Source organism: Larus michahellis, unplaced genomic scaffold, assembly GCF_964199755.1.
Source record: "Larus michahellis unplaced genomic scaffold, bLarMic1.1 SCAFFOLD_393, whole genome shotgun sequence".
NCBI classification, from domain to species: Eukaryota; Metazoa; Chordata; class Aves; order Charadriiformes; family Laridae; genus Larus; species Larus michahellis.
In genome coordinates, this window is record NW_027435900.1 from 27,593 (window position 1) to 46,079 (window position 18,487).

An 18,487-nucleotide genomic window follows, 5' to 3' on the forward strand; every position below is an offset into this window, starting at 1 on the left:
TGTCCCCCCCCGTGTCCCTTGTGCCTCCCCGTGCCCCCCCATGGCACCCTGTGTCCCCCCCCCGTGTCCCTTGTGCCTCCCCGTGCCCCCCCCATGGCACCCTGTGTCCCCCCCCCCGTGTCCCTTCTGCCTCCCCGTGCCCCCCCCGGCACCCTGTCCCCCCCCCGTGTCACCCTGTCTCCCCCCCGTGTCCCTTGTGCCTCCCCGTGCCCCCCCCATGGCACCCTGTGTCCCCCCCCCGTGTCACCCTGTCCCCCCCCCGTGTCCCTTGTGCCTCCCCGTGCCCCCCCATGGCACCCTGTGTCCCCCCCCCGTGTCACCCTGTCCCCCCCCGTGTCCCTTGTGCCTCCCCGTGGCCCCCCATGGCACCCTGTGTCCCCCCCCCGTGTCACCCTGTCCCCCCCCGTGTCCCTTGTGCCTCCCCGTGCCCCTCCCGTGTCACCCTGTGTCCCCCCCCCGTGTCCCCCTGTCTCCCCCCGTGTCCCTTGTGCCTCCCCGTGCCCCCCCATGGCACCCTGTGTCCCCCCCCCGTGTCCCTTGTGCCTCCCCGTGCCCCCCCCGTGTCCCCCTGTCCCCCCCCGTGTCCCTTGTGCCTCCCCGTGCCCCCCCCATGGCACCCTGTGTCCCCCCCCCGTGTCCCTTGTGCCTCCCCGTGCCCCCCCCGTGTCACCCTGTCCCCCCCCCCGTGTCCCTTGTGCCTCCCCGTGCCCCCCCCGTGTCCCCCTGTCCCTCCCCGTGCCCCCCCCATGGCACCCTGCGTCCCCCCATCTCCCCCCCCCACCGTGTCCCCCCGTGTCGCCCCCCATGTCCCCCTCTGTGTCCCCCCCCCCCCCCCCGATCAAGCCGGGCTGTCACAAGAGTTTTTATTAAAGTGTGACCCCCCCCCCACGCACAAAGGGGGGGGGCGGGGGGGGGGGAGGGAGGGGGATAGGACACGGGGGGCGGAGGGGGGGGGACACGACCCCCCCCCCCCCCCCCTCCCCCGAGTGACACCTCCCCCACACACGCAGGGTGGGAGGGACGGGGGGGGGGGGGGGACACCCCTGTCACCCCCCACCCCCCCCCCGCAAAAAAAAAATTGTCACCTCGTGGGGGGGACACGCGGGGGGGGGCGGGGGGGGGGGGGTCACTGCGGCTTGGCTTTGGCACTTGGGAGCTTGGCCCGGATCCTGGGGACAGAGGGGGGGGGGGGGGGTTGGGGACACCCCGGGGACACCCCCAAGGTCCCCATGGCGGGGGGGGGGGGGTGTCCCCCATGGCGGGGGGGGTGTCCCCATGGTGGGGGGGGGGTGTCGGGGGGGGGGGGGGACACCCTCACCTGGCTCGGAGGTGGCTCAGGTGGTTCCTCACCAGACTCACGTACTGGTCGATCTGGGCCTGGGGGGGGGGACAGGGGACATCGGGGACATGGGGGGGGGGGGCGGAGGGGGACACTTGGGCCCTCTCCGTGTCCCCTCAATGGCCCCAGGTCTCTCCAGTCCCCCCGTGTCCCCCCGTGTCCCCCCGTGTCCCCCCTGTGTCCCCTGGTGTCCCCAACCCCTGTGTCCCCCCCATGTCCCCTGTGTCCCCCGGTGTCCCCAACCCTCTCCAGCCCCTGTGTCCCCCCGTGTCCCCAGTGTCCCCCCCATGTCCCCAACCCTCTCCAGCCCCTGTGTCCCCCCATGTCCCCAGTGTCCCCAACCCTCTCCAGCCCCCGTGTCCCCCCATGTCCCCCTGTGTCCCCCGGTGTCCCCAACCCTCTCCAGCCCCTGTGTCCCCCCATGTCCCCCTGTGTCCCCCGGTGTCCCCAACCCTCTCCAGCCCCTGTGTCCCCAGTGTCTCCCCATGTCCCCAACCCTCTCCAGCCCCTGTGTCCCCCCGTGTCCCCAGTGTCCCCCCCATGTCCCCAACCCTCTCCAGCCCCTGTGTCCCCCCATGTCCCCAGTGTCCCCAACCCTCTCCAGCCCCCGTGTCCCCCCATGTCCCCAGTGTCCCCCTGGTGTCCCCAACCCTCTCCAACCCCTGTGTCCCCCCACGTCCCCAGTGTCCCCCCATGTCCCCAACCCTCTCCAACCCCTGTGTCCCCCCATGTCCCCCTGTGTCCCCCGGTGTCCCCAACCCTCTCCAGCCCCTGTGTCCCCCCATGTCCCCAGTGTCCCCCGGTGTCCCCAACCCTCTCCAGCCCCTGTGTCCCCCCATGTCCCAAATGTCCCCCCCATGTCCCCAACCCTCTCCAGCCCCTGTGTCCCCCCATGTCCCCCTGTGTCCCCCGGTGTCCCCAACCCTCTCCAACCCCTGTGTCCCCCCATGTCCCCCTGTGTCCCCTGGTGTCCCCAACCCTCTCCAGCCCCCGTGTCCCCCCATGTCCCCCTGTGTCCCCCGGTGTCCCCAACCCTCTCCAACCCCTGTGTCCCCCCATGTCCCCCTGTGTCCCCTGGTGTCCCCAACCCTCTCCAGCCGCCGTGTCCCCAGTGTGCCCCCATGTCCCCAACCCTCTCCAGCCCCTGTGTCCCCCCATGTCCCCAGTGTCCCCCGCTGTCCCCAACCCTCTCCAGCCCCTGTGTCCCCCCATGTCCCCCTGTGTCCCCCGGTGTCCCCAACCTTCTCCAGCCCCTGTGTCCCCCCATGTCCCCCTGTGTCCCCCGCTGTCCCCAACCCTCTCCAGCCCCTGTGTCCCCCCATGTCCCCCTGTGTCCCCCGGTGTCCCCAACCCTCTCCAGCCCCTGTGTCCCCAGTGTCTCCCCATGTCCCCAACCCTCTCCAGCCCCCGTGTCCCCCCATGTCCCCAGTGTCCCCCCAGTGTCCCCAACCCTCTCCAACCCCTGTGTCCCCCCATGTCCCCCTGTGTCCCCCGGTGTCCCCAACCCTCTCCAGCCCCTGTGTCCCCCCATGTCCCCAGTGTCCCCCGGTGTCCCCAACCCTCTCCAGCCCCTGTGTCCCCCCATGTCCCAAATGTCCCCCCCATGTCCCCAACCCTCTCCAGCCCCTGTGTCCCCCCATGTCCCCCTGTGTCCCCCGGTGTCCCCAACCCTCTCCAACCCCTGTGTCCCCCCATGTCCCCCTGTGTCCCCCGGTGTCCCCAACCCTCTCCAACCCCTGTGTCCCCCCATGTCCCCCTGTGTCCCCCGGTGTCCCCAACCCTCTCCAACCCCTGTGTCCCCAGTGTCTCCCCATGTCCCCAACCCTCTCCAGCCCCCGTGTCCCCCCATGTCCCCAGTGTCCCCCCTGTGTCCCCAACCCTCTCCAGCCCCTGTGTCCCCCCATGTCCCCAGTGTCCCCCCCATGTCCCCAACCCTCTCCAGCCCCTGTGTCCCCCCGTGTCCCCAATGTCCCCCCCATGTCCCCAACCCTCTCCAGCCCCTGTGTCCCCCCATGTCCCCCTGTGTCCCCCGGTGTCCCCAACCCTCTCCAACCCCTGTGTCCCCCCATGTCCCCCTGTGTCCCCTGGTGTCCCCAACCCTCTCCAGCCCCTGTGTCCCCCCATGTCCCCCTGTGTCCCCTGGTGTCCCCAACCCTCTCCAGCCCCTGTGTCCCCCCAGTGTCCCCCAGTGTCCCCAACCCTCTCCAGCCGCCATGTCCCCCGTGTGCCCCCATGTCCCAAACCCTCTCCAACCCCTGTGTCCCCCCATGTCCCCAGTGTCCCCCCGGTGTCCCCAACCCTCTCCAGCCCCTGTGTCCCTCCAGCCCTCTCCAGCCCCCATGTCCCCAGTGTCCCCCCGGTGTCCCCAACCCTCTCCAGCCACGTGTCCCCCAGTGTCCCCCCCGGTGTCCCCCATGTCCCCGCCGTCCCCGTACCTGGTGGTGCCGGTAGAGCACGGGGAAGGTGAACGCACAGATGACGCCTGGACGGGGAGTCCCACGTCACCCCACGTCCCGTGTCCCCTCCTCTGTCCCCTCCTGTCCCCGGGCCATACCCCAGGCTGTCCCCAGGCTCTGTCCCCCTGGTGTCCCCATGCCTGTGCCACCCCCCTGTCCCCTACGCCGGTCCCCTTGTCCCCCAGCCATAGCTGCACCCTGTCCCCGTGCGGGCCAGTGTCCCCCTGCCTGTCCCCAGGCCCCACGCTGTCCCTTGTCCCCATCCCCTCTGCTCGGTCCCCGTGCCCCGTCCCTGTCCCCATCCCGTGTCCCCGTCCCCATGTCCATCCATGGCCCTGTCCCCATCCGGTGTCCCTTGTATCCCAGCCCTCTCCCGTGTCCCTGTCCCCCATCCGCTGTCCCCTGTCCCGTGTCCCTGTCCCCATGCCACATCCCCTGTCCTGTGTCCCTGTCCCCCATCCCTTGTCCCCGTCCCCCTGCCACATCCCCTGTCCCCCATTCTCTGTCCCCTGTCCCTGTCCCCCATCCCGTGTCCCCGTCCCCGTGCCACATCCCCTGTCCTGATGCCATATCCACTGTCCCATGTCCCCATGCCACCTCCCCTGTCCCCTATCCCGTGTCCCCGTCCCCGTGCCACATCCCCTGTCCCCCATCCTCTGTCCCATGTCGCTGTCCCCCATCCCGCGTCCCTGTCCCCGTGCCACCTCCCCTGTCCTGATGCCATATCCCCTGTCCCATGTCCCCATGCCACCTCCCCTGTCCCCTATCCCGTGTCCCCGTCCCCGTGCCACATCCCCTGTCCCCCATCCGCTGTCCCGTGTCCCTGTCCCCATGCCACATCCCCTGTCCCCTGTCCCTGTCCCGTTCCCCATCCCCTGTCCCTGTCCCCCATCCCGTGTCCCTGTCCCTGTGCCACATCCCCTGTCCTGATGCCATATCCCCTGTCCCATGTCCCCGTGCCACGTCCCCTGTCCCGTGTCCCCGTCCCTGTGCCACATCCCCTGTCCCCCATCCTCTGTCCCCTGTCCCTGTCCCCCATCCCGTGTCCCTGTCCCCGTGCCACATCCCCTGTCCCATGTCCCCATGCCACCTCCCCTGTCCTGATGCCACATCCCCTGCCCCCCATCCTCTGTCCCTCGTCCCTGTCCCCCATCCCCTGTCCTGATGCCACATCCCCTGTCCCCCATCCTCTGTCCCTCGTCCCTGTCCCCCATCCCGTGTCCCCGTCCCCGTGACACATCCCCTGTCCCATGTCCCCACGCCACCTCCCCACCCCGTGCCCTTTGCCTCCCGCGCCCACACCCTGTCCCCCTCCCGTGTCCCCCCGGTGTCCCCGTCCCCCGGTGTCCCCGTCCCCCTGGTGTCCCCCCGGTGTCCCCGTCCCCCGGTGTCCCCGTCCCCCTGGTGTCCCCCCGGTGTCCCCCCGGTGTCCCCGTCCCCCGGTGTCCCCGTCCCCACGCCGTACCCGCTCCCAGCAGCGTCAGCCCGTTGCAGACGGCCCCCACGTAGGTCAGCAGGTAGAAGAAAAAGGCGAACTGCGGCCACGGCCCGGTGTCACCGTCACCCTCGTCGTCACCACCGTCACCCGCGGGTGTCGTGACGTGTCCCGTGTCCCCCCCCCCCCCTCCCCCAATGCCACCGGTGTCCTCGGAACCCCCCGGCACCCCACGTCCCCCTGTCCCTCTCTGTCCCCTCTACCCCCGTGCCCCGGCGTCCCTGTGCCACCAGTGTCCCCCGTGTCCCCATACCCTCGGTGTCCCCATGCCCCCAGTGTCCCCATGTCCCCCAAACCCTCAGTGTCCCCGGTGTCCTCATGCCCGCCGTGTCCCCGTGCCCCCCACGCCCCCACTGTCCCCCATGTCCCTCATGCCCCCGTGTCCCCAGCGTCCCCAGTGCCCCCCTGCCCCCAGAGTCCCCACACCCGGGGTGTCCCCAGTGTCCCCCTGGCCCCGCTGTCCCCATGCCCCCCATGTCCTCCGTGTCCCCAGTGTCTTCCATGTCCCCCGTGCCCCCAGTGTCCCCATACCCTGTGTGTCCCCATGCCCCCCATGTCCCCAGCGTCCCCATGCCCCCCATGTCCCCACTGCCCCCCATGCCCCCTGTGTCTTCCATGTCCCCCGTGTCCCCAGTGTCCCAATACCCTGGGTGTCCCCAGTGTCCCCATGTCCCCAGCATCCCCAGTGTCCCCATGCCCCCCATGTCCCCCATGTCCCCAGCATCCCCATGTCCCCCATGGCCCTCATGTCGCCAGCGTCCCCAGTGTCCCCAGCGTCCCCATGTCCCCAGCGTCCCCAGTGTCCCCCATGCCCCCCATGTCGCCAGCATCCCCAGTGTCCCCATGCCCCCCATGTCCCCAGCGTCCCCAGCGTCCCCAGCGTCCCCAGCGTCCCCCATGCCCCCCATGCTGCCAGCATCCCTAGTGTCCCCATGTCCCCCATGCCCCCAGCGTCCCCATGTCCCCCATGTCCCCACTGCCCCCCATGCCCCCTGTGTCTTCCATGTCCCCTGTGTCCCCCATGTCCCCCGTGTCCCAATACCCTGGGTGTCCCCATGTCCCCAGCGTCCCCATGCCCCCCATGTCCCCAGCATCCCCAGTGTCCCCACGTCCCCCACGTCCCCAGAATCCCCAGCGTCCCCCACGCCCCCAACATCCCCAGTTGCCCCCCTGCCCCCGGCGTCCCCATACCCGGGGTGTCCCCCCCGGGGGGTGACGGTCACCTTGAGGGACTCGGGGAGGCTGTGGACGAGGAAGAGGCGGGCGAGGGTGCGGGTGGCGGCGGCCAGGTGACGAGCCAGGCGCCGGGCCCAGCGCTGCTGCTCCTCGGGGCTCAGCCCCACGGGCCCCTCCGGCGGCGCCCTGCGCGGGGACGGGGACAGGGACAGGGCTGGGGACGGGGGGGGACGGGGACCGCAGCGGGGTGGCAGGGCCAGCCCATGGGGACAGGGACATCAGGGCCACCCCATGGGGACAGGGACATCAGGGCCACCTCCCAGGGACATGGGGGCCACCCAGGGCAAGGGGACAGGGTCGTCACGGCCACCCCATGGGGACAGGGATGGCAGGGCCACCCCATGCCATGGGGACAGGGCCATTGGTGCCAGCCAGGGTGAGGGGACAGGGACATCATGGCCACCCCACGCCATGGGGACAGGGACATCGGGGCCACCCAGGGCAAGGGGACAGGGATGTCACGGCCACCCCATGGGGAAAGGGACATCATGGCCACCCCACGCCATGGGGACAGGGACATTGGGGCCACCCAAGGTGAGGGGACAGGGACATCAGAGCCATCCCACAGGGACAGGGACATCATGGCCACCCCATGCCATGGCGACAGGGCCATCGGTGCCACCCAGGGCGAGGGGACAGGGACGTCACGGCCACCCCATGGGGACAGGGATGGCAGGGCCACCTCCCAGGGACATCAGGGCCACCCAGGGCGAGGGGACAGGGACATCATGGCCACCCCATGCCATGGGGACAGGGCCATTGGTGCCAGCCAGGGTGAGGGGACAGGGACATCATGGCCACCCCACGCCATGGGGACAGGGACATCGGGGCCACCCAGGGTGAGGGGACAGGGATGTCACAGCCACCCCATGGGGAAAGGGACATCACGGCCACCCCACACCATGGGGACAGGGCCATTGGTGCCACCCAGGGTGAGGGGACAGGGATGTCACGGCCACCCCATGGGGACAGGGATGGCAGGGCCACCTCCTGGGGACATGGGGGCCACCCAGGGCGAGGGGACAGGGATGTCACGGCCACCCCATGGGGACAGGGATGGCAGGGCCACCTCCCGGGGACATGGGGGCCACCCAGGGCGAGGGGACAGGGATGTCACGGCCACCCCATGGGGACAGGGATGGCAGGGCCACCTCCCGGGGACATGGGGGCCACCCAGGGCGAGGGGACAGGGACGTCACGGCCACCCCATGGGGACAGGGATGGCAGGGTCACCTCCCGGGGCCATGGGGGCCACCCAGGGCGAGGGGACAGGGACGTCACGGCCACCCCATGGGGACAGGGACATCAGAGCCACCCCACAGGGACAGGGATGTCATGGCCACCCCACACCATGGGGACAGGGCCATCGGTGCCACCCAGGGCGAGGGGACAGGGACGTCACGGCCACCCCATGGGGACAGGGATGGCAGGGCCACCTCCCAGGGACATCAGGGCCACCCAGGGCGAGGGGACAGGGACATCATGGCCACCCCATGCCATGGGGACAGGGCCATTGGTGCCAGCCAGGGTGAGGGGACAGGGACATCATGGCCACCCCACGCCATGGGGACAGGGACATCGGGGCCACCCAGGGTGAGGGGACAGGGATGTCACAGCCACCCCATGGGGAAAGGGACATCACGGCCACCCCACACCATGGGGACAGGGCCATTGGTGCCACCCAGGGTGAGGGGACAGGGACGTCGTGGCCACCCCATGGGGACAGGGATGGCAGGGCCACCTCCCGGGGCCATGGGGGCCACCCAGGGCGAGGGGACAGGGACGTCACGGCCACCCCATGGGGACAGGGATGGCAGGGCCACCTCCCGGGGACATGGGGGCCACCCAGGGCGAGGGGACAGGGACGTCACGGCCACCCCATGGGGACGGGGATGGCAGGGCCACCCCATGCCATGGGGACAGGGCCATTGGTGCCAGCCAGGGTGAGGGGACAGGGACATCATGGCCACCCCACGCCATGGGGACAGGGACATCGGGGCCACCCAGGGCGAGGGGACAGGGATGTCACAGCCACCCCATGGGGAAAGGGACATCACGGCCACCCCACGCCATGGGGACAGGGACATTGGGGCCACCCAAGGCGAGGGGACAGGGACATCAGAGCCATCCCACAGGGACATCATGGCCACCCCATGCCATGGTGACAGGGCCATCGGTGCCACTCAGGGCGAGGAGACAGGGACATCGTGGCCACCCCATGGGGACAGGGATGGCAGGGCCACCTCCCAGGGACATGAGGGCCACCCAGGGTGAGGGGACAGGGACGTCACGGCCACCCCATGGGGACAGGGATGGCAGGGCCACCTCCCGGGGACATGGGGGCCACCCAGGGTGAGGGGACAGGGACATCATGGCCACCCCATGGGGACAGGGATGGCAGGGCCACCTCCCAGGGACATGGGGGCCACCCAGGGCGAGGGGACAGGGATGTCATGGCCACCCCATGGGGACAGGGATGGCAGGGCCACCTCCCGGGGCCATGGGGGCCACCCAGGGCGAGGGGACAGGGACGTCACGGCCACCCCATGGGGACAGGGATGGCAGGGTCACCTCCCGGGGCCATGGGGGCCACCCAGGGCGAGGGGACAGGGACGTCACGGCCACCCCATGGGGACAGGGACATCAGAGCCACCCCACAGGGACAGGGATGTCATGGCCACCCCACACCATGGGGACAGGGCCATCGGTGCCACCCAGGGCGAGGGGACAGGGACGTCACGGCCACCCCATGGGGACAGGGATGGCAGGGCCACCTCCCAGGGACATCAGGGCCACCCAGGGCGAGGGGACAGGGACATCATGGCCACCCCATGCCATGGGGACAGGGCCATTGGTGCCAGCCAGGGTGAGGGGACAGGGACATCATGGCCACCCCACGCCATGGGGACAGGGACATCGGGGCCACCCAGGGTGAGGGGACAGGGATGTCACAGCCACCCCATGGGGAAAGGGACATCACGGCCACCCCACACCATGGGGACAGGGCCATTGGTGCCACCCAGGGTGAGGGGACAGGGACGTCGTGGCCACCCCATGGGGACAGGGATGGCAGGGCCACCTCCCGGGGCCATGGGGGCCACCCAGGGCGAGGGGACAGGGACGTCACGGCCACCCCATGGGGACAGGGATGGCAGGGCCACCTCCCAGGGACATGGGGGACACCCAGGGCAAGGGGACAGGGACATCGCGGCCACCCCATGGGGACAGGGATGGCAGGGCCACCTCCCAGGGACATGGGGACAGGGCCATCGGTGCCACCCAGGGCGAGGGGACAGGGACATCAGAGCCATCCCACAGGGCCAGGGACATCATGGCCACCCCATGCCATGGCGACAGGGCCATCGGTGCCACCCAGGGCGAGGGGACAGGGACATCGCGGCCACCCCCTGGGGACAGGGATGGCAGGGCCACCTCCCGGGGACATGGGGGCCACCCAGGGCGAGGGGACAGGGATGTCACAGCCACCCCATGGGGACAGGAACATCACGGCCACCCCACACCATGGGGACAGGGCCATTGGTGCCACCCAGGGTGAGGGGACAGGGACGTCGCGGCCACCCCATGGGGACAGGGATGGCAGGGCCACCTCCCAGGGACATCAGGGCCACCCAGGGCGAGGGGACAGGGACATCGCGGCCACCCCATGGGGACAGGGATGGCAGGGCCACCTCCCAGGGCCATGGGGGCCACCCAGGGCGAGGGGACAGGGACGTCACGGCCACCCCCTGGGGACAGGGATGGCAGGGCCACCTCCCAGGGACATGGGGGCCACCCAGGGCGAGGGGACAGGGACGTCGCGGCCCCCCCTCGGGGTGCCGGAGGCGGCGGGGGGGAGGTGACTCACCGGGCGGGGGGGGCCGGGGGGCGCAGGGCGCGCAGGGCGGCGCGGTGCAGGCGCAGGGGCAGGGTGACGGCCAGCACGGCCAGCGCCCCGTAGGCGCCCACGCTGACGGCGCTGAAGCGGCCCAGGCACCCCAGGGTGGCCAGTGCCACCCCCAGCGCCAGCGCCGAGCGCCCCGGCGCCCGCCAGTACAGCAGCTCCCGCACTGCGGGGGACACCCAGTGCCACCCCAGTGCCACCCAGTTCATCCCAGTGCCGCTGCAACGCCAGCCCGGTGACACCCCACAGCCCCCAGTGCCACCCAGTTCATCCCAGTGCCACCCCACAGCCCCCAGTGCCACCCTGCTGCCACCCACACAGCCCCCAGTGCCACCCAGTTCATCCCAGTTCATCCCAGTGCCACCCCACAGCCCCCAGTGCCACCCTGCTGCCACCCACACAGCCCCCAGTGCCACCCAGTTCATCCCAGTGCCGCTGCAACGCCACCCCAGTGACACCCCACAGCCCCCAGTGCCACCCAGTTCATCCCAGTGCCACCCCACAGCCCTCAGTGCCACCCAGTGCCACCCTACTGCCACCCACACAGCCCCCAGTGCCACTGCAATGCCACCCCAGTGACACCCCACAGCCCCCAGTGCCACCCAGTTCATCCCAGTGCCGCTGCAACGCCAGCCCGGTGACACCCCACAGCCCCCAGTGCCACCCAGTTCATCCCAGTGCCACCCCACAGCCCCCAGTGCCACCCTGCTGCCACCCACACAGCCCCCAGTGCCACCCAGTTCATCCCAGTGCCGCTGCAACGCCAGCCCGGTGACACCCCACAGCCACCAGTGCCACCCAGTTCATCCCAGTGCCACCCCACAGCCCCCAGTGCCACCCAGTGCCACCCAGTTCATCCCAGTGCCACCCCACAGCCCCCAGTGCCACCCAGTGCCACCCTACTGCCACCCCACAGCCCCCAGTGCCACCCTGCTGCCACCCACACAGCCCCCAGTGCCACCCAGTTCATCCCAGTTCATCCCAGTGCCACCCCACAGCCCCCAGTGCCACCCTGCTGCCACCCACACAGCCCCCAGTGCCACCCAGTTCATCCCAGTGCCGCTGCAACACCACCCCAGTGACACCCCACAGCCCCCAGTGCCACCCAGTTCATCCCAGTGCCACCCCACAGCCCTCAGTGCCACTCAGTGCCACCCTGCTGCCACCCACACAGCCCCCAGTGCCACCCAGTTCATCCCAGTTCATCCCAGTGCCACCCCACAGCCCCCAGTGCCACCCTGCTGCCACCCACACAGCCCCCAGTGCCACCCAGTTCATCCCAGTGCCACCCCACAGCCCCCAGTGCCACCCAGTGCCACCCTACTGCCACCCACACAGCCCCCAGTGCCACCCAGTTCATCCCAGTGCCGCTGCAATGCCACCCCAGTGACACCCCACAGCCCCCAGTGCCACCCAGTTCATCCCAGTGCCACCCCACAGCCCCCAGTGCCACCCAGTGCCTCCCTGCTGCCACCCACACAGCCCCCAGTGCCACCCAGTTCATCCCAGTGCCACCCCACAGCCCCCAGTGCCACCCTGCTGCCACCCACACAGCCCCCAGTGCCACCCAGTTCATCCCAGTGCCACCCCACAGCCCCCAGTGTCACCCAGTGCCTCCCTGCTGCCACCCACACAGCCCCCAGTGTCACCCAGTTCATCCCAGTGCCACTGCAATGCCACCCCAGTGCCACCACACAGCCCCCAGTGCCACCCAGTTCATCCCAGTGCCACCGCAATGCCACCCCAGTGCTACCCAGTGCCCCCCTCGAGCCCCCCCAGAGCCCCCCAGGGCCCCTCCAATGCCCCCAGAACCCCCCCAGTGCTTCCCAGTGCCTCCCAGTAACCCCTCCCGAGCTCCCTGGGTGCTCCCAGAGCCTCCATAACCCCTCCAGTGCCCCCCCTCGGCCCCCCAGTACCCCCCCAGAGCCCCCCCAGAGCCCCCAGTCTAATGCTCACAGAGCCCCCCCAGTGCTTCCCAGTGCCTCCCAGTAACCCCTCCCGAGCCCCACTGGGTGCTCCCAGAGCCTCTTTAAGCCCCCCAGTGCCCCCCTCGGCCCCCCAGTACCCCCCCCAGCGCCCCCCCCGAGCCCCCAGGGGCCCCTCTAACGCTCCCAGAGCCCCCCCAGTGCTTCCCAGTGCCTCCCAGTAACCCCTCCCGAGCCCCACTGTGTGCTCCCAGAGCCTCTTTAACCCCTCCAGTGCCCCCCCTCAACCCCCCCAGTGCCCCCCCCAGAGCCCCCCCTCAGCCCTCCGAACCCCCCGGGGTCCCTCCAATGCTCCCAGAGCCCCCCCCAGTGCTTCCCAGTGCCTCCCAGTAACCCCTCCCGAGCCCCACTGGGTGCTCCCAGAGCCTCCATAACCCACCCAGTGCCCCCCCCTCAGCAACCCAGAGCCCCCCCAGTGCCCCCCCTCGGCCCCCCAGAGCCCCCAGAGCCACTCCAGTGCCCCCCTCAGCCCCTCCCGAGCCCCCCAGGGTCCCTCCAATGCTCCCAGAGCCCCCCCAGTGCTTCCCAGTAACCCCTCCCGAGCCCCCTGCGTGCTCCCAGAGCCTCTTTAACCCCCCCAGTGCCCCCCCTCGGCCCCCCAGTACCCCCCCAGGGCCCCCCCAGAGCCCCCCCCGAGCCCCCAGGGGCCCCTCTAACGCTCCCAGAGCCCCCCCAGTGCTTCCCAGTGCCTCCCAATAACCCCTCCCGAGCCCCCTGCGTGCTCCCGGAGCCTCTTTAACCCCACCAGTGCCCCCCCTCGGCCCCCCAGTACCCCCCAGGGCCCCCCCAGGGCCCCCCCAGGGCCCCCAGGGGCCCCTCTAACGCTCCCAGAGCCCCCCCAGTGCTTCCCAGTGCCTCCCAGTAACCCCTCCCGAGCCCCCTGGGTGCTCCCAGAGCCTCCATAAACCGCCCAGTGCCCCCCCCTCAGCAACCCAGAGCCCCCCCCAGTGCCCCCCCTCGGCCCCCCAGAGCCCCCAGAGCCACTCCAGTGCCCCCCCTCAGACCCCCCCGAGCCCCCCAGGGTCCCTCCAATGCTCCCAGAGCCCCCCCAGTGCTTCCCAGTAACCCCTCCCGAGCCCCCTGCGTGCTCCCAGAGCCTCTTTAACCCCCCCAGTGCCCCCCCTCGGCCCCCCCTCAGCCCCCCGAACCCCCCAGGGTCCCTCCAATGCTCCCAGAGCCCCCCCCCAGTGCTTCCCAGTGCCTCCCAGTAACCCCTCCCGAGGCTCCCAGAGCCTCCATAACCCCCCCTCTCAGTGCCCCCCCCCCCCAGCCCTCAGCTGTCCCCACCCCGAGTGACAGCCCCAGGTGCTGGGAAGGGGGAGCCCCCACCTCGCCCCCCCCCCGCCGCCCATGGGTGCCCCCCCCCCTTCCATGGGTGCCCCCGCACCCACCTTGGCCCTCCATGGCTCCCGTGGGTGCTGCTGGGGGGGTTGGGGGGGGGGGAGTTGTCACCCCTATTTTTAGCCACCTGCAACCGGACCCCCCCCGCCTCCACCCCCCCCCCCGCCACCTCCCCGGCAGCGCCCCTGATTGGCCGCTCACCCAGTCCATCAGCTGCCGGCGGGCTCGGTGATTGGTCGGGGGGGGCCGGGGGCGGGTCCGAAATGAAGGGGGGGCCCGGGGGGGCGCCCCCTACAGGCGGGGGGGGGAGAGCGGCCGGAGGGGGGGCGGTGGGTGCTGCGGCGACCATCGGGGGGGGGGGGGGGCGGTGTCAGGAGGGGCCCCGAACCCCCCCACGGGGACCCCCCCCCCATTGCCCTGGGACCCCCCCCCCCCTCGGGACCCCCCCCCATGGCCCCGAGCTGCCCCACCCGGGCCTCCCCCACCCCAAATTGTGTGTGTCGTCCCCCCCCCCCGGGACCTCCATCACCCCCAGCCCCACCTTGGGTACCCCGCGACCCCCCCATCGTCCCCAGCCCCCCCCTCCCCGGGGGAACCCCCTCACGGCCCCGAGCTGCCCCCCCCGGGCCTCCCCCACCCCAAATTGCCCCCCCCCGGGACCTCCATCACCCCCAGCCCCACCTTGGGTACCCCGCGACCCCCCCATCGTCCCCAGCCCCCCCCCCCGGGGACCCCCCCCACGGCCCCGAGCTGCCCCCCCGGGCCTCCCCCACCCCAAATTGCCCCCCCCCGGGACCTCCATCACCCCCAGCCCCACCTTGGGTACCCCGCGACCCCCCCATCGTCCCCAGCCCCCCCCCCCCGGGGAACCCCCCCACGGCCCCGAGCTGACCCCCCCCCCCCCCAGGGACCTCCATCACCCCCCCTCCCCATGGCCCCCCCCCCCCATACCCAGGCTCACGGGGGTCTCTTCAGTCTCCGACCCCCCCAGCTCTGGCAGGGCCCCCCCCGGTTCCAGCCGCCCCTCGGGGGGGGCCGGGGGCTCCTCGGGGCGCCGGGGGGGGACCCTGGCAGCCAAACGGGGGTCCGGCCCCCGGGGGGGCCCCGAGCTCAAGCGGTGGTGGGGGGGGGGTCGTCCCCTACGGGAGTCCCGGCGACAGCGGGGAGCCGGCGGCTCGTTGGGGCCCCCACCCCCCGCGAAGGCGATGTAGGAGAAAGTGAGTTCCCGGGGGGGTCCCCGGGGTGTCCGTCCCCCCCCCGCCGCCGCCGTCGCCCCGTCTTCATCCTCCTCTTCCTCCTCGGGGGGCTCCGGTGCCGCCTGCAGCTCGGGGAAGTCCGACTCCTCGTTGCCACCTTGGGGGGGAAGAGGGGGGGGTGTCAAGGAGGGGGGGGGGGGGGGTCAAGGCACCTCTGTGCCCCCCCCCCCCCCCCCCGGCCCTGCCCCAGAATGGGGGGGGCTCGGCCCCACTCACCCTCCGTGGAGTCCGGCGTGGTGGAGGCCGTGGATGGAGCCTCTTCTGGGGGGGGGGGACGTGGGGGGGGGTGTCGTGACAACCCCCCCCCCCCCCCCCCCGTGTCCTCGACCCCCCCCCCCCCCGTGTCCCTGACACCCCCCCTCGTGTCCTCGACCCCCCCCGTGTCCCTGATTCCCCCCCTCGTGTCCCCAACACCCCCCCCCGTGTCCCCGAGACCCCCCCCCACCGCATCCCCGGACACGCCCCGTCCCCGCTGTCCCGGTCCCCCCGGGACTCCCGGTCCCCCCCCATCCCGGTCCCCCCCATCCCCGACCCCTCCTTGTCCCCCCCTCCCAGCTCCCCATCCCCGGTCCCCCCCATCCCCGGTTCAGCATCCCCGGCCCCTCCCGGTACCCCCCCAAACCCCGGTACCTCCATCCCCGGTGCCCCCCTCCCAACTCCCCATTCCCGGTACCCCCCCATCCCGGTTTCCTCATCCCCGGTGCCTCCCATCGCCGGCCCCTCCCGGTCCCCTCCATCCCGGTGCCCCCCATTCCCGGCCCCTCCAAGTCCCCTCCACCCCCGGTTCAGCATCTCCGACCCCTCCCGGTGCCCCATCCCCGGTGCCCCCATCCCCGGCCCCTCCCCGGTAACCCCCCCCATCCCCGGTCCCCTCCATCCCCGGCCCCTCCCGGTGCCGCCGCCCCCCCCCCGGTTCCCGGTGCCGGTGCGTACTGCAGTGGGCGAAGCCCAGGACCTGCCCCATGGCGGCGGCCCCCGCATGGGGCTCCCGGTTGCCCCCGGCCCCGTCGCCCCCGGGCCGGCCCCGCCGCGCATCACCGCGGCGACATGGCGGGGCCCGCGGCGGCGGACAAAGGGCGGCGGCGGCGGCGGCGGCGGGGAGGGGCGGCGACGGGCGGGGCCCGGGGCGGGGCCGCACCGGAGAGACGGGAACCGGGCACCGGGAACCGACACCGGGGACCAGAGGCCGGGAACCGGATGCTGGGAACCGACATCGGGATCCGACACCGGGAACCAGGAACTGACACCAGGGACCGGATACCGGGAACCGGGCACCGACATCGGGATCCGACACCGGATACCGGGAACCGACACCAGGGACCGGATACCGGGAACCGACACCAGGGACCGACATCAGGGACTGACATCGGGCACCTGGTACCGGGAACCGGCACCGGGAATGGGATACTGGGAACCGGGAACCGACACCGGGAACCGACACCAGGAACTGACAACGGGCACCTGGCACCGGGAACCGACACCAGGGACTGGATACCGGGAATCGGGCACCGACATCGGGAACCGACACCGGATACCGGGAACCGACACCAGGAACCGACATCAGGGACTGACATCGGGCACCTGGTACCGGGAACCGGCACCGGGAATGGGATACTGGGAACCGGGAACCGACACCGGGAACCGACACCAGGAACTGACACCGGGCACCTGGCACCGGGAACCGACACCAGGGACCGGATACTGGGAATCGGGCACCGACATCGGGAACCGACACCGGATACCGGGAACCGACACCAGGAACCGACATCAGGGACTGACATCGGGCACCTGGTACCGGGAACCGGCACCGGGAATGGGATACTGGGAACCGGGAACCGACACCAGGAACTGACACCGGGCACCTGGCACCGGGAACCGACACCAGGGACCGGATACCGGAAATTGGGCACCGACATCGGGAACCGACACCGGGAAGCGGGCACCGGATACCGGGAACCGACACCAGGAACCAACATTGGGGACCGGATACCGGGAACCAACACTGGGAACCGACATCAGGGACTGACATCGAGCACCCGGTAGCGGGAACCGGCACCGGGAATGGGATACTGGGAACCGGGAACCGACACCGGGAACCGACACCGGGCACCGGATACCGGGAACCGACACCAGGGACCGACGTCGGGGACTGGATACCGGGAACCAACACCAGGAATGGGATACTGGGAACCGGGAACTGACACCCGGGACTGGATACTGGGGACCGACACCGGGCACCGGAGCCCCCCAGTATCCCCCAGTACCCTCCAGAGCCTCCCAGTGCCTTCAAGAACACCCCCCCAGTATGCCCCAGTGCCGCCCAGTACCTGTCTAAGTCCCCCAGTGCAAACAGAGGCCCCCCCCGGCCCTGCCCGCTCTTCCAGAGCCCCCCCCAGTACCTCCCAGTGCCCCCAGTACCCTCCTAGACGCTCCCCAGTGCCTCCCAGTGCTCCCAGTACCTTGTCAGAGTCCCCTACCAATAAATCCCACAACCCCCAGTATCCTCCCAGCGCCCCCAGTACCCTCCTAGACCCTCCCCAGTACCCTCCCAGTGCCCCCAGTATCACCTCAGAGCCCACCAGTGCCCTTCCAGTGCCGCCAGTACCCTCCTAGACCCTCCCCAGTACCCTCCCAGTGCCGCCAGTACCCTCCTAGACCCTCCCCAGTACCCTCCCAGTGCCCCCAGTATCACCTCAGAGCCCACCAGTGCCCTTCCAGTGCCACCAGTACCCTCCTAGACCCTCCCCAGTGCCCCCAGTACCCTCCTAGGCCCTCCCCAGTATCCTCCCAGCGCCCCCACTACCCTCCTAGACCCTCCCCAGTGCCTCCCAGTGCTCCCAGTACCTTGTCAGAGTCCCCCACCAATAAATCCCACAACCCCCAGTATCCTCCCAGTGCCCCCAGTACCCTCCTAGACCCTCCCCAGTACCCTCCCAGTGCCCCCAGTATCACCTCAGAGCCCATCAGTACCCTCCCAGTGCCACCAGTACCCTCCTAGACCCTCCCCAGTACCCTCCCAGTGACCCCAGTATCACCTCAGAGCCCACCAGTGCCTTTCCAGTGCCACCAGTACCCTCCCAGACCCTCCCCAGTGCCCCCAGTACCCTCCTAGGCCCTCCCCAGTATCCTCCCAGCGCCCCCACTACCCTCCTAGACCCTCCCCAGTGCCTCCCAGTACCTCGCCAGAGTCCCCCACCAATAATTCCCACAACCCCCAGTATCCTCCCAGTGCCCCCAGTACCCTCCTAGACCCTCCCCAGTACCCTCCCAGTGCCCCCAGTATCACCTCAGAGCCCACCAGTGCCCTTCCAGTGCCACCAGTACCCTCCTAGACCCTCCCCAGTACCCTCCCAGTGCCACCAGTACCCTCCTAGACCCTCCCCAGTACCCTCCCAGTGCCCCCAGTATCACCTCAGAGCCCACCAGTGCCCTTCCAGTGCCACCAGTACCCTCCTAGACCCTCCCCAGTGCCCCCAGT

General features: G+C 71.1%; 1 protein-coding gene across 1 annotated transcript; it reads right to left on the reverse strand.

Annotated features, from left to right (window-relative positions):
- Positions 1-1,125: 1,125 nt before the first annotated feature.
- Positions 1,126-16,236, reverse strand: LOC141736753 (uncharacterized). Its single transcript, XM_074571320.1, is given in 11 exon segments — positions 1,126-1,169; positions 1,319-1,377; positions 3,775-3,821; positions 5,261-5,330; positions 6,514-6,652; positions 10,392-10,593; positions 13,955-14,089; positions 14,705-15,064; positions 15,067-15,106; positions 15,226-15,270; positions 15,943-16,236. Coding segments are annotated over 11 exon segments (1,242 nt in total). The 5' UTR covers positions 16,045-16,236; the 3' UTR covers position 1,126.
- Positions 16,237-18,487: the final 2,251 nt, after the last annotated feature.